Source organism: Anguilla rostrata, chromosome 8, assembly GCF_018555375.3.
Source record: "Anguilla rostrata isolate EN2019 chromosome 8, ASM1855537v3, whole genome shotgun sequence".
Lineage (NCBI taxonomy): Eukaryota > Metazoa > Chordata > Actinopteri > Anguilliformes > Anguillidae > Anguilla > Anguilla rostrata.
In genome coordinates this window covers 51564334-51580026 of record NC_057940.1, presented here as the reverse complement: position 1 = coordinate 51580026, position 15693 = coordinate 51564334, and the positions used below count along the sequence as shown (strand labels likewise).

The 15693-nt window shown below is 42.2% G+C and overlaps 1 protein-coding gene and 1 long non-coding RNA gene across 3 annotated transcripts; both read right to left on the bottom strand.

The window, feature by feature from the left end:
- Positions 1–465: 465 nt before the first annotated feature.
- Positions 466–3903, bottom strand: LOC135261967 (uncharacterized). Its single transcript, XR_010332064.1, has 3 exons — positions 3649–3903; positions 2617–2787; positions 466–2190 (listed from the first exon to the last, which is right to left on the bottom strand). It is a non-coding gene; the product is annotated as an uncharacterized LOC135261967 (long non-coding RNA).
- A 2893-nt stretch (positions 3904–6796) lies between these two features.
- On the bottom strand, positions 6797–13946 carry LOC135261937 (C-X-C chemokine receptor type 3-like). Of its 2 annotated transcripts, XM_064348647.1 has the most exons (4): positions 13638–13946; positions 11416–11507; positions 8737–9123; positions 6797–8230 (listed from the first exon to the last, which is right to left on the bottom strand). In XM_064348647.1, the coding sequence occupies exons 3-4, from the start codon at positions 9106–9108 to the stop codon at positions 7505–7507; spliced, it is 1098 nt and encodes a 365-aa protein (XP_064204717.1). In that variant the 5' UTR covers positions 9109–9123; positions 11416–11507; positions 13638–13946; the 3' UTR covers positions 6797–7504. The 2 variants fall into 2 exon arrangements, with proteins under 2 accessions (XP_064204717.1, XP_064204716.1); XM_064348646.1 differs by lacking the exon at positions 11416–11507.
- Between the last annotated feature and the right edge of the window lie 1747 nt (positions 13947–15693).

Genomic DNA, 15693 nt, shown 5'->3' with positions numbered 1-15693 from the left:
AATCTCCTCTCGCAAACCCTCTTCAGCGCACTAGCACACAGGGCGCTGTACCAATCCATCTTGTAGTTGTTGCTAGGAGACAGTCGAACACAGAGCCCTGTCTCTGGCAGGAAACCACAGAACCTAAGATGCAATCAGCATTATTTGTTGGGTTAGTGTTATCTCTAATGATAACGTTAGGCTGTCAAAGATTAGACTAAACCGATACCAAAATGATTTTGTTCTTTCAGCCATCCGTATACTACACAAGTTGTAATGAGGAAACCCTGGTTGGCCCCAAGCTATTTATATCAGGTTTTGGTATGTGTGTGTGTTTTTTCTGTGTGTTTTATTTTGTACTGTCAGTTAATTCTTTTATATTTTTGTATTGTATTTGATCTTTTTTTTTAATTAAAAAAATGAGTATTGTTCACATACATTTGACAGTAGATATTTTCTTTTTTCTTTCCCACCCACTCACCCACCCCAATACTACCTATACAAAACATAAGAAACTATCTATACAGGGAATGATAATACCAAATGAAATGGTAAAATAAAATAAATACACGTAAAAATAAAATAAAACAAAATGTACATGTACACACAAATGAACATTTCACACTCCTCGAGCAGCTCACGGGGAGGATCAATCATGAAGGATAGAGTTATAGCTCCAGTTTAATTTTGGGGAAGGGTGTTAAGCCTATTGAAATAAAATACTAAAGGATCCCATGTTGTATGGAATTTTTGAGTTGACCCTCTAATAGAATATTTTATCTTTTCTAACTTAAGGAATAGCATCAGGTCATTCATCCAAGCCGAAGCTTTGGGTGGATGTACCGATTTCCACTCCAACAAAATCCTTCTCTGGGCAAGGAGAGTAGCAAAGGCAAACACAACTGGGTTGAATATCTTTTTCAAATGCTTCAGATAAAGTCCGGAATACAGTAGTCCAGAAGTTGTTCAGCCTATTACAAGACCGGAACATGTGGGTTAGGTCTGCTTTTTCTGTGTGACAACAATCGCATATTTCATTTACATTAGGGTAGATCTTGGAGAGTCTAGCCTTACTACAATGAGTTCGATGAAGATTGTATTTGATCTTACACACACATCAATTGCCCTCTATGATTATAATAAAGTCCGAGTTGAAAATATCCAATAATAATCAAACAGCAGAAAACAGCAGCATCACTTTTGGCTGCATTTACATTGTCTACTACATGCAAGTAATGTAATGCACTCTTATTGAGCGTTTGTGTGTGTGTGTATATACATACATATATAAACATATTTTGTATTTATACAACTGGACGTATATATTACAGTCATTCTATGTACTGAAACATTTCAGGTTTACATTGCTGGCCCAGCAGCAGTGTTCTACTCAGCAATCAAGCCTGAAACTAAGAATATTAGCCCAGTTCCTTGCCCTTTATACTGCACTGCCACCTTTAAACTGATGACAATAAAATTTTACTGTTCCTAGGGACTCAAACCAGCCTGATTTTTCGGAAACAATTATTGCTTATAGCTATTTGTAGTCCATCAAGACCGGCAATACTGACAGTCTTTTCTTTGGTCTGTCCCAAGCCTGCCTAATAAATGATATAGCATAGCTTTCATATTTTTTTGTACATTTTACATTTTAAAAAGTGGGAGGGCATTTCTTTCACTGTTTCTAGAGTGGCAGCTGCATGGGTTTGGCAACTGCAGGAACTTCCCATCTATCCTCTGCATCATCATGCATCTTCATGCATCTTGTGGTGGAAAGACTTTGTAATTAGCCTCCTGTGGTTATAGTCCTGGTTCATAATGGACTTGTGTGCAGATGGTATAAGAGGCCTTGACTCTGAAATCCTATCTTCGCCTTGGGAGAAACTACATCAGATGCATATCCATGCATGTTTTATACATTTAGATTAGATTTATACATGCTTAAATTTGATTGTCAAAATTAAACATGGAATTATTAAGTGTCAAAGATCACACCGATATTCTAAGGCTATATGAACACAACAATAGATATCATTTAGGATTTGTTTAAGTTGTAATAGGATGATGAAACTGGAGCATCTCCCCCTTGTAAAAGCGTCTGAGGTGTCCGCTCTTACTGTACGCCGTCAGCCCCTCGTGGGTGGAGTCAAGCAGGCAGCGCCAGTAGGAGTCCCCCTGGCTCCAGGCCTCGGCCTTCTCCCACGCGTACGCCTGCGGGAAGAAAACAACCGGCAGCCAATCAAAGAGAGACCTCCTCCATTTGAAAAACGGGCCAAGACCTCAACTGCGATATTTGGCCGTGGTTTTAGTAATTTATGAAAGGCATTCCATTTAATTCACTACACATATGCACGACATTTGACCTTACAAGATTCTCACAAATTTGCACTCATATTCATTACATTACATTATATTACATGACAGACATTTAGCAGATGCTCTTATTCAGAGCAACTAACATAGCTTTTTCACATCGGATATATTCCGAATCTTAACAGTAACAAGTCAACAAATATTTTGAAATAGGGGGTTGGGTTATCAGGACTTTTCCCCCCACTACGATGCCCCTGGCTACTGCATATAAGAAAGCGCCCCGCCCCCCCCCCCATGATCTGTGTCTATACCGGTGTCTCCTACCTGTTCCGCCTCACTCTTGACTACCACACGGTGGCTACTGACAGACATGCTGGGGCTCTGACTTGTCCTCCAGTCCTGCCGATCGATGGAGAAGAGATAGCACTTCATCAAAAAAAACTTTTCACCAAAAAAACTTCTCACCATCACCCATGCACCGTCTGCTGGTCCGCTCTGTAAAAGTAGAGCGTGAGTGTGGAAAAAATGACTTTTTTCCATGATATGTTTCTTTTTCTGATCAGACAGGAACAAAGCCATCATCTGTTAAGATGAGTTATTATGGACGCTCCCACAAAGCCAGCTGGTTGAAGAATTTCAAGCATTGGTGGCAAGCTTTGCAGAAGTGAAAAATATACATGGATTCAGTTCCATATGGTAGCGGTTTGACTGCTGGACTATTTTGGTATGCAACAGAACGAATCGCTAGAAGTTTGCCTAACAAAGACTGCTCAGTCCGTGCTAAATTGCAATCCAGGAAGTACGTGGAATATCAAACCGCAGATGATGCTTTACTCTAAACGGGAAGAAACTGAGTTCTTAACATTCAGCCACCACCCTCACTGAGGAAGCACATCCAGACAGCAGAGAGATGAGTGTTACGTCTCTCGAGGTGTCTAGGGGTAGGAGGGAGTACGTAACACATTTAGTGAAATAAACTGACCGGGTGAAAAGGTGTTGAGCACGTTTAGTGCAAATAATCAGGTCAGACAAGGTTGCAGGTGATATTAAAGGTGTTATTATTATTATAAGAGTGCAAGTGAAGTGATATTTACATTTGTACAAGTTTACACAAAACAAAGACACAACTAGGTTGCAAGGCCAAGGGACATGGATGTAGCCAAAGAAATGAAATAAACAAAACCAAACAGCGCTAGAACAAAAGATAATCTGACTAACTAACTAAGCAACACAAAAGACTGCCTACCTAACTACTCTTACAAACAAAATACACAGTTGGCAACCACCCCTTTTCTAATGTGTCTATACAAGTTTCCTCCAGCGTGTAGCACCGATGTATAGAGGCCTCTGTCTTACCTGCCCCAGGGCCTGAACCACACACAAACAACCACACATACACAAGCAGGGGAAATGTTTACACGTACACACACAGGTCTCTGAATCTCACCACACATACCCAACCACACAGCAAAAACAAACAGAGATCAATGACAGAGAGACAACGAGCAGCAGCAGCCACACAGCTTTTATCTTCCAGAGGAGGGATGTGATTGGTGGGGGCGGGACAAGGTTAACAATGATTGACAGCGGGGACAGCGAATGGGATGATGAATGGCTCTCCTGCAGCATTACAGAGGGGGAAAAGGAACACACATGACGTGGAATGTAACAATGAGTCACATTCCCCGCTCTTGCAGACGAGATAAACATGTGAGTCATGGTGAAATGTCCTGATGGTGATGGCACGGTACTTATCCAGCTCAGGGAATTTCAGGAAGAGGCTGGAGTAGGAGAGGTTCAGGGTGTGCTGTTTCTGTGACAGCTCTCTGACCTGTTCCCTCTGGGAGGCTGACCAGGGCTGGAAAAGGCTGTTGATTTGCAGCACTGGGCCCACTGAAGAGTGTGACAGAGCTGAAACAGTTCAATTCTAGGGTGGAATGGCGGTGCAGCAAACAGCACTGCCGCCTCACAGGAAGAAGGTTACGAGTTCAAATCCTGACCGAGGGCCTTTCTGTGTATGTTCTCCATATGTCCCTGTGGGTCTCCTCCCACAATCCAAAACATGCACTAGGCCAGGGGTTCCCCAACTTGGTTGTGGGCCCCCATGGGGGGGGGGGGGGGCAGAGTTTGGAAACCACTGCAATAGGCTAATGGAGACTCAAAATTGCCTGTAGGAAGGGACATCACAGTGGGGGGGAACAGTGGAATTGAATACCCAGGGCCCCAAGGGAGCAAAGGGACCTCAAAAGGCCTAAAAAGTTTGCTTTGGTCTAAAATTTTAAGGGGACCCACACAAACATGCCTGCACATGTCAGTGTGAGTGCATGGCGTGTGGGCCCTGCGATGTATTGCCGATCTGTCCAGGGTGTTTTCCTGCCTATCGCCCACTGCATGCTGGGATAGGCAACCAGCCCTGACCAGGGATAGGCGGTTTGAGAAAATGGACCGAAGGTCAACATTGACGGTGTAATGCAATGCGATTTACCAGTAATACCACGGCCAATAGTAACTGGAAACTTCTACATTGTGGGAATTTTGTTTGCCTGTTTCAGTAAAGCACACAGACTTTCATAAAATCATTTGAAAACATATAGTGGCCAAGAATGACAGAGACAGAAGCAACAATGACTCATGTAGTTTGTGCATGTGATGATGTGCCCCCCCCCCCCCCCCCCCACCCACACACACACACACACACACAGACACACAGAGGAGCACAGTGAATCACATCAAGCATATGATTCACTGGAAAGACGCGACCTGTGTTTTTAAATGACTTTGCCTCTAAATACAGATATAGGATCAGATTTGTGAAAAGGCATGTGATCCTGAATCAGCAGCCAGGGGGTTTAGTAATTTCCTTCCCCTTTTTTTGAAATGGCTAAATTATCGTACATTTGGGCGCTGGTTGAAAAAAAAAATTCATTAAAATAGCTTTTGTCACGAGACCGTCACGTCCGTAGTCTAGGGAAATCGACTAAATGATACATTTATGATTGTGAACAAATAAACCGTGCAATGTTGGAAGTCGTTTCCTAAAGTCGCTGGAATTGAAGTTTTGTGTCATTGTAAGTGGGTTGCATTGGGTCTCAGCGTTGTTCAGAAAGCCCAAAAATTTGCTGTGGAAGCTTCAGAATATTTCATTGAAATGTACGAGATTATTGGACCATGAGACTGATTACTAATGCATGGGCCTTACACATGATTGTGAGGCTTGCGGTGTTATGTTTCTGTTGTCACTTCACTTTCTAGTTGATTATCTGTTTCCTGCACGATCTTTATTTCGGTCTGTAGTATGGGCGTGGTTTCCTCTAACTCTCTCTCCCCTCAGCTGATCACTCTCACCTGTTCTGGCCGCGTTCTCATGCACTGGTTAATCACTCTCATTTAATTTACCTGTTCCCTGTTTGCATTTTCACGCTCTGTTCAATTATCTCTCATTTCACTCACCTGGTTCATGCGGTATATATTCTGTTTCCCTGCTCTTCCGTGCCAGATTGTGCCTCTGTTTACAGTGCCTTTCCAGCTTTTTTTTCTCTTGTTAGTTTGTCTCGTGCTTGATCTTGCCCGTTTCCCCGACCACCGATTTTTGCCTGCCGTCTTTGCTTTGTTGATTTCGCTTGTTTCTCGACTTTGCTTTTGCCTTGTGTTTTTGTACTTTTGCCCCGGGGGATTTTCTGGTTTTGATCTTATGCACGAACTGACTACGAGACTGCCTGCTGTATTGTGTACCGTTGCATTAACCATCTCCTACGGGAGTTTCGCCACTTCGTTGTCTGAGTCTGCATTTGTGTCCACCCAACTTCGACCCGTGACATGCGGTCTCTGGCATGTTTATAGCAGTCACACCCAAGGGTCACATACTGTATAAAGCCAAACATTTTTATATTTAGAAAATTACGGGTAAACATGATGGCATCTTATTTCTTGACACTTGTCCGAACACCCAGCGACTCTAAGACAACTCTTGAAAAGCTATGGCGTTCAATAAAAATAGCTCCACGCTCCTAGGTGTTACGTTGTCTTGAGGTTGCAGGCGAGATCAGAAACGGTATGCGGGCTGCACAGTGTGCGAGCGCTTTACCGTTAAGCTCACCTCTGCCATTGCTTTTGGCGAGCACATCATCATCTCGCTGCACCACAAACCTCTTTCCTGCCTCCCCTCTCGGTTCGGAAAACCACAGAAATGGCGCCCGTATCTCGGTCTGATGTTAGGGGGAAATTTCGATACTGATCTCATCCTGCAATGTTCATTCAATGTGGTTTTGTACCAGATCTTTCATAGATATATAAGAAAATTATAAACATAAACATCACCCATAGCAGGACTTTAAATTGTTATTAGGCACGTGGAGAGGTTCAATGGCATAGGCCACTGACCTCGTGATAAAGCAGAATTTTAGTAACTGAACTGTTGTGTTTGTTTTTGCTCCATCACCTACTGCACAGAATCACTCCCCCCAGAGAGCTTACATTACTTACAAGAATAACATGAAGCCGAAGGTAAAATAATGAACAGAACTTCTTTATTAGAATGCTGAAAGGTTTAGTATGAACATATAAAAACAGTATAAAAAACTTATATAAAAATATAAAAAAACACAAAAAACACTTGATTCAACTGCCAAAATAGTATTTACAAAGAACTGAACCTGTATTTGTTTCAACGTTATAAGTTTATAATCAGAGATTTATATGTTGAACCTGATAAAATGACAAAGTAAACAAAATATATATAAAAAATAAAGCTTTTTAAAAAAAAATTTTCAGAAGCAACTAGAGCAAATAAAACTGTTCCATAATTTCTGTATCAACAATGATACTATGATTATGATTATTATTGTTGTTGTCATTATTATTATTATTATTGTTGTTGTCATTATTATTATTATTATTATTATTATTATTATTATTATTATTATCATTATTATTATTATCATCATCATCATTATTATTATGACTATTATTATTATTATCAATATTATCATTATCATCACCATTATTATTTGTATATTTTCACGTCCTTTAATATTCTTTGTATTTCTTTCGCATGATCCAATTATATATTGTACCGCTGCATACATACTGAATAAAATTCAGTTTATAAACAGCAGAACCCCGTCTGGCAGCCGGCAAACCAGGCCCGGTCCCCACAAAAAAACGCAGCCGTCGCTAACCCGCGGGCGCGCGGCGACGCCGCACACAGGCGTCCTCAGAACCCCGAGGTGGAGGTGTGCCCGGACTGGGACCAGACGGAGCTGCGGCGCGAGCCCGAGCGGACCTGCCCCTTCAGCTTGCAGCCCAGCACCTTCAGCATCCTCACCAGGTGGCGGCGGAACTTGACGCCCACGAAGGCGTAGAGCACCGGGTTCAGGCAGCAGTGCATGTAGCCCAGGGCGGAGGTGACGGCCCGGGAGACGTCCAGGGCGGTGCGGGTGCCGCACGTGTCCTCGATGGCCTCCCTGTCGTGCAGCGTGTCCACCATCAGCGTCACGTTGTACGGCGTCCAGCTGACGAAGAAGGCCGCCACCAGCGCCAGGATCACCCGGATGGCCTTCTGCTTCTGCTGGCCCTGGCTGCCCCGGTGGAGACGGAACAGGATGCAGGAGTAGCAGACGACCATGATGGCGGAGGGGAGGAGGAAGCCCACGGTGTGGTAGAGGAGCCGGGAGCCCAGGCGCCAGTCCTTGGAGCTGTCGTAGTACAGCGTGTAGACGTGCACGCACTCCACCCTGTCGTCCCTCCGCGCGTCCGCCACCGCCTGCAGGAAGACCCAGTCCGGGATGGACAGCAGCAGGCAGAAGACCCACACGCACAGGCAGCTGGTCTGCACCAGCCAGGGCTTCTTGCGTGAGTACATCTGAACGGCGTGGACGATGGACAGGTAGCGGTCCAGACTGATACATGCCAGCAGGAAGATCCCACAGTAGAAGTTAATCTGGGAGAGGGAGAGGGAGGGAGAGGGAGAGGGACTCATGAGCTCAAATACATCTCTGAAAACTCATACTCTAGCATTGTTGCTACAGGAGGTTGAAAGTGGCAAGAACTTATACATCACTGCAAAATCACACATTTAAAGACATCGTTTTATAACACAATTTCTTTTTTTGCAATATGAATATACTTAGTCATCTGCATAAATTAAAAGCATACAGTGTACAACTGGGGTCCCCAACTTATCCAAGATTGGGGATCGGTGTGGGTGCAGGTTTTTGTTTTAGCCCAACACTAAGACACAAAATCACGGTCTTGATTGAGCACCATGATTAGTTAACCAGTTGAATCAGGTGTTGTAGTGCTGGGCAAAAACAAAAACCTGCACCCACACCAGCCCTTGCTGAATAGGACAGGGCACCCCTCGTTTAAAAGGTTATGCTCCTTAGAGAACTGTGACAGCAGGAGTGTGGGCCCCCTGCTCCAACTAGCGCCCCCCCCCCCCCCTACCTGGAAGAGCGCCCCGGCCATCTTGCACACGGGCGTGCCGAAGCTCCACCCGCTGGCGGCCTGCTTCGCCCAGAAGGGCAGCGTGAGCAGGAGCAGGGTGTCGGCCACCGCCAGGTGCAGGATGAAGGTGTCGGTCACGCTCCACCCCCTCCGGAGCTGCGCCAGCACCGCCAGGACCAGCCCGTTCCCCAGCAGGCCCAGAACCAGCAGCACGGAGTACAGCGCGGGCACGAACACCGCCTCAAAGCGCATGGTGCTGTGCTGCGTGCACACGCCACCCACGCAGCACGTGTCGCCCTCGGTGTCGTTGTAGTCTTCGTAGTTCGTATACTCGTCGAAGAACGACGAAATGTCCTCCGTGGTGAATGTCATCTTTGTGTCCACGCCCTGCACATACAAAAAACACTGAATGTCTTTCAAAACCAATTGCCTGCATAAGTTAAATGCGGTAACAGGGTAAGTACCAACAATATAGTTTATTGGTAATCAAGAAAAAAAAAAAACGCTAACTAGAGAGAATTCACTTCTCTTTCTGTGGTTTACATGTTGCATTTTTTTATTTTCAGTTTTTTTTTTTACCCCTATTTTCTGCCAAATTGGATTGCCCAGTTTGTGTGGTTAAGCTTATCACAGCAAGCTCCTCTGTCAGTCTGAGAGAGTACAGATAGATGCTCTCCTCCGACACAAGAATTTTAAACGACAAGCCCTGCTTCTTTAGTCCACCAGTTAAGCTCGCACAGACGTGGAGCTGGAGGAGGACATGATGTTCAATCCTGTGGGGGCTGGTGGCCACGGTCAGTAAGCACACTATACCATCCACACCCTAGAACAGGGCCTCAAGAGGATCAGTCCCCCATCGGGTCTTTTGTCTTAATCTTAAAGCACAAACGCACGCCACTGTTTAAAAAAAAAAAAAAAAAGAAAAAAAAAAGAAAAAAATAGACCACATCTCGAGCGCCGCACATCACGTTTCGAAAGTTTCGGTGAGGTTGCCATGCGAGCATGGATTTGCTTCTCAGAATTAACGCCGTTCCTTTATGAGAAACGCTCCAAACCACTATTTTGCTAAATGTTGTAGCAGAGCAGACTTTCAGTATCTCAACACCCACTGGTTTACCTAAAGTTGAGGCCAAAGGTTTACACACACACCGAGTCTAAAGATGATTAAAGCTGAAACAAATTTGCCGTTAATGAATTGTTTACAAATTGCTTCTGATGTGAGCAAAGTAGATGCAGAGTTGTGGAAAACTCGGTTTTAATATCTTTCGCCTAGGTGTATGTAAATGTTTGGCCTCAACTGTATCTACATCCACCATTAAGAGAATCCTACATCGCCATGGCCTGAAAGGCTGAAACGCAAGGAAAGAAGCCCCTTCTCCAAGACCTGCATAATAAAGCCAGAATGACGTTTGCAGGTGAACACCAGGACAAACACCGAACCTTTCTGAGGAGTGTTCTCTGGTCAAATGAAACACAAATTGAACTGTTTGGCCAAATGATCAGCGCTATTTATGGAGGAAACAAACCAGGTTAAAACCTGGTATATGGCTGGATCTAACAGTGTTTCCTCTAGGATTTTTTTCAGCTGCGGGGGGAAGGGTTTTGTTGTATCTGGGTGGTGCGTCCATGCATCGGAGTGAATATCAATAGGTCATTTAAAAATATGAAATAAAATGACACTTGACTGCAAAACAAACATTAGAACATATTTATTGACAACTAGTAAGAACATTAAAATATGGTAGTAGCCACCACTAACGTTACATATTTTAGAACTAGAAGGCATTTCTTTCCCTTCAAAACTTCGTACAATGAGAGAGGGGGGTCCTTCCCGAGAAAAAAAGCAAATAATGACGCAATTTGACATATATATTCAAAGACTTGGGAGGATTATTTTAAAACTTCACTAAATCAGTTTTGTAGCTCAGTAATCTCCCACTTTATATTAGGGTAAATACTGTTTATTTATTTAGAAATTTTCATGTCAATTATTTGTGCTGTTATGGTTATTGAAAATGGCACTCACTTATTCACCCACTTTTCTTGAAAAGGAGCTAAATCTTGTCTGCTTCACCCCAAAATTTTAAGGGGCATAAATTCACATAAAAAGACGATATCCACAATGCAAATTAATTTAGAGAACATAGATAATAAAGCCACAGATGAAAGGAACCTGCCAACATGGTAATAGCTGAATTTTCAAACACAATGCATAGGAAGCAGCATGAGTACAGATGTGACTGTGCTGACATCACATAGCAGTGTCTGCTCCATTGCCAATAAAAGCTCAGACTGAGCAGCAGTAACCTATTTTCCAAACTGCTCAGCAGATAACCTGTAACCACACCTACACGCACTGATATAACTAGAGAGAGAGAAGGGGGGGGGGAGCAATAATAGCATCTGTCTGCAAGACTCCTAAAGGAATCCCTAACTCTCTCCAAGTTCTTATTATTATTATCATCATCATGTTGTTGATGTGAGAATCATCATTAGGCTATTCACTTATCTTTACCTGCTTCACACAGATCAGCAACGTTAACTGCCTGATCATCATTATCCCCTGATTGGTCTGAAATGGTCGTATGAAAGAGGGAACAAATCTTTCAATTACATCTGCATACATTTCCACAAAGGTAAAATAGCTTATCACTATAAATCTCACCTAAGATTACCTACCTCTTGAACTATCAACCTCCTGACTGAGGACAGGGCTGGGGCTTTCTGTCTTTTTTTTAAAAGAATGACGAGGTTTTCCTCTGCATCTTCACCTGGAGATATCAAATGGAATTCAGTGTTTTTCTACCTATAACCTGTGATAGTGGTGGTAAAAACTATCAGCTCACTGCCATAATATTCACACAGCTCTCCTTTACCAATATTAAATAGGATGCTATGCTATCACAAGTCACGACTAACTAGCGAGCCAGAAGGCTAAACAACCGGATTGAGGGATGACTACTAACTTTAGCTAGTACTAGCCAACTATCTTGCTAAGCAAACTATGCCTATATTTCCCAAATGCATGCAAAGTGTGTATAACTAATTGCATTTCATTTTCACACGTTTGAAAAAGGGATTGATGCTCTACTAACCACTGTTAGGATGTTAGCCTACATCTCCTTCAGCATTGACGCACAACAGAGTGCTGTGTGCGTACATACCTGCTTTTGCGAACCGATTTTGTCCTGCAACTTTTGGAAAAAACCAATACCATAGGGAAAGGGTGTGTGTGACTTTGAGGAATGATCTATGACATAATTACAAGAATACGTTTGACTCATAATATAAAATGATCATAACAACATATTATAAAAAATAATAGTAATAAAATAAGACATCCAGATATCAAAAATTTAGTGGGTCACGTGCCCCTTAGCAACCAAAAGCTAGCGCTGGGCCACCTCCGGTCCAGCTTTTAATCCAAAGCACATCCCAACTGTGAAGCATGGGAGTGGCAGCATCATATTGTGGGGGTGTTTTGCTGGAAAAGAGACTGGTGCACTTCAGAAAATAGATGGCATCATGAGGAAGATGGACTACCTAGAAATACTGAAGCAACACCACAAGACATCAGCTAGAAAGTTAAAACTTGGTGGCAACAATGATCCTGAGCATATCTCCAAAATTGTGACAAGTTGACTTAAAAACAACAAAGTGAAAGTATTGGAGTGGCCATCACAAAGCCCTGACCTGAATCCAATAGAAGATTTGTGGACTGAACTGAAAAAAGCGTGTCCGAGCAAGGAAATACTAACAAAGTGTATGTAAACTTTGGACCCACGGAAAATCTGATATAGTACATAAAATCTGAAATAAATCTGTCTCTTAACTACTATTTTGAAAGTACCTCTAATGGAAATAAAGTATATACCCTAATTGACTTAACACAGGGAAATGTATGGTAACATGAAATGTGTGGAGTTGTGAAAAAATGAGTTTGAATGTCTTCAGCCTATAGGTGTGTGTAAACTTTTGGCTTCAGCTGTACCTATGGTTGTAATATGCAGGAACAGGGCAGGATAGGACTTTCAAACAATTAATCATTTTCTGTTTACTTCTGAGCTGAATAACCAGAGGTTACTTACTGATCCTTTCTAAAGGACAGTATGTTCATCATTAACCAGTACTTAGTTGTTTGTTTCTGTGAACCTTCTTTTTTTTATATAAATGGTAAAGAAAACTTGAAAAAAAGGTCACTTTTTAATATGTCTATATTCCTCGTGAACAATCCTTGCTTTTTTATTCGAGAGACACATCAAATAAATTAATTTGAAGTATAGCAGCCTGCAGTGTGTTTGCAAATGGTTAAAATCACTGTAATTGCGAAATTTCTCAGCATCGCCGTTTTGAGTTTGCCAGTCAGACCAGCCGATTAATGTCAACTGTAAAAGTATTAGTAACATTGATAGTCTATTATTCGCGAAAATTACAATAACAACATTTAAAGGTAACGGAACAGCGTAGCTACACCATCAGCTCTACTCTTCATCTAAACACGTAAACTATGTAGCCTATGCATTTATATGCATATATATTTTTTGCTTGTTTATTTAACTTAAGACACGATGCAACTGTCATGTGCCTTAACTTCACTCAGGCACGAAATCAACACGGCAAAGCATTTCCATCTGTAGCACATGTTCAAAAAAGACTGTGAAACAGACTGAAAATAGTATTCTAATCCCGTTCTCAGTTGTGTTACACCAAACATTTTTAAACATCTCGTTCTTCCCTTTCTCGATGTCTTGGAGCAATACCAGTCTATTCAACTAAACACCTTTCGTTGCTTTTATCTTTTTTAAAAGTCTACTTTAAAGTATCAATTGAAAGAAACGAAGTGAGTATCTCTCTCAAACACTGAAAAGCAGAAGGTAAATGTAATGCATTAAAAAACTTACCATGTTTTTATTAAACGGACTCCAATCGTCTTGTAAAAAAAACATTTCGAGCAATCAGACTTTCTTCAAAGAGAGGGCAGGGCGCTAGAGAAAAGGTGGCAAGGTGAGGGGCGGTGTGTTCGAAAACTAGACACTTTTTATGCGCACTTCTCGGTACCTAACATTATGCGCAAATCTCTGGTAGGCTATTTCCTTCCACGTCTCATGCACAACCCCTTCTCCTAAATGTCATTGCTGTAAAATACAGTGGAAGGAATTTGAGTGAAAAATTGTGCATTTAAAGCCAGTGAGTTTTGGATACATGCTGTGAACCCCACCCCCTCCCCATCCACTTCAACTCAAGTGCACCCGAGACGATGAACAAAACTTATTGCAGACTGAAACTGCTTTTCTATTTCATTGTTCCGTTTAGCTGCTCGGCGCTGTGCAAGCAATCTGCATGGAGACCGCGTATAAGGAGGCAATTGGCGAAGCAGCACTTTATTTCATGTGTGTTCATAGTAAACTGTCGTAAACAAGTAGCCTACTTAAATAATTCATATATACGGTGACACAGCAAGCCACGGGGTTTCTCTCTCGTGCTTTAGTCTTGCTTACTCACACAGACTCATTTTAACTGCACATGTTTCCTGCGAAAGTCTGATTTTGCTGCCAGAGCCTGCAGAGACTTCATGTGAGGAATGTCTGGACTCCAATTACAAACTCTCAAAGCATTATTTGTTACTTTCTTCTTTTCTGTTTACTTTGTATCTGCTGTAGTTGGACTTGCCGAGTGCTTACAGCTGGCCCTGTGCTGGGGGGTGGGGGCGGGGAATCCTTGGTAAAATTCTTCGTACATTACATTGTTATGAGATGTTCGGTTCCCATTCCGTTTAAAATGTATACCACTAGTTCCGGTATGGGTTATGAATAACGTAATTGCGAAAATAACGTTATTTACATTAGATAAATATTGGATCATGTGGCCCCCTCGTGGTCGTGTGTCCCCCATAGCGGTTGTGGCCCTAAACAAGCAGAGACCGATCTGCATGTTAATCAGATTCCAGTGGTGGAATGTTTTAGCAGGGAAACTCGAGTTCCTTAATTTGTCTGAGTCTTTTCATTGCATGCGTTTCTCACATTGTTGCAGCTGACTTGCCATGTCCAAAAGTGAGGTGATTGCACCAATATTGTTTTAGACTATTTTCTGCGGTGAAAATGCCTCCTTTTCATTGGTTGGTCAATTACTAATGTGAATAGGGTGAACTGTGAGTGTTGACCATTCCGTTGAGTCATCACCATTTGTTTGTGAACAGGGGTGTTTTTCATGAAGCAGGATTACGGAGTTAGCTCCAACTGTGCTGAGTAAAACTCAGAACCCTCCTGAATTTGAAACCTGGACTGAAGTATAAAGACCTGTTCCTGGTTTTACTCAGCATAGTTATCCAGTTAATACTCTCAGGACAGCTACATGGAAAAAAAAATGAACTGTGGCACTCTTGTTGGAGTAACAGTTAGAAGAACTCTTAGAAGAACTGTTAAAGCTTGTGGAGGTGCATTTTGGGGAATGAAATTTAGTGCTAAGAAATGGTTTTGTGGTAAGGCATGTATCAGGCCTGACATCTGCTTCAAGTCTTTTAACTTTTAAACAATACGAAAGGCAAACACATTCTGGTTTCCTGTCAAAGGGGCTTCATTTCCTTGCGCACTCAGTGACATTTTTTAAAAAATTTTTATAGCAAAGAGCAAAAAGAAACAGCTTTGTACTTATGGCACCAGTTTAATACCGCAATACCATGGAAGTGCATAAACAGTTTACTTACTCAGAACTCCTCTGATCTTCACTCTCTGAACATTCAGTATCATTAAATTGGATAAAATATTTTTTTTCTGGTTTCTGGATTCCGCCTAATTGTACATTACAGAGTGGCCAAACTCTTATATCTATCTCAAGAATATTTTTATTTAGTTATTTATTTATGCATTGACATTTACAGATGATTTTGTCAAGACAGAACCGATCATGGAAGTGCTACAATAATTTAAAAATGGACAGCAAAGCATATCATAACCATAT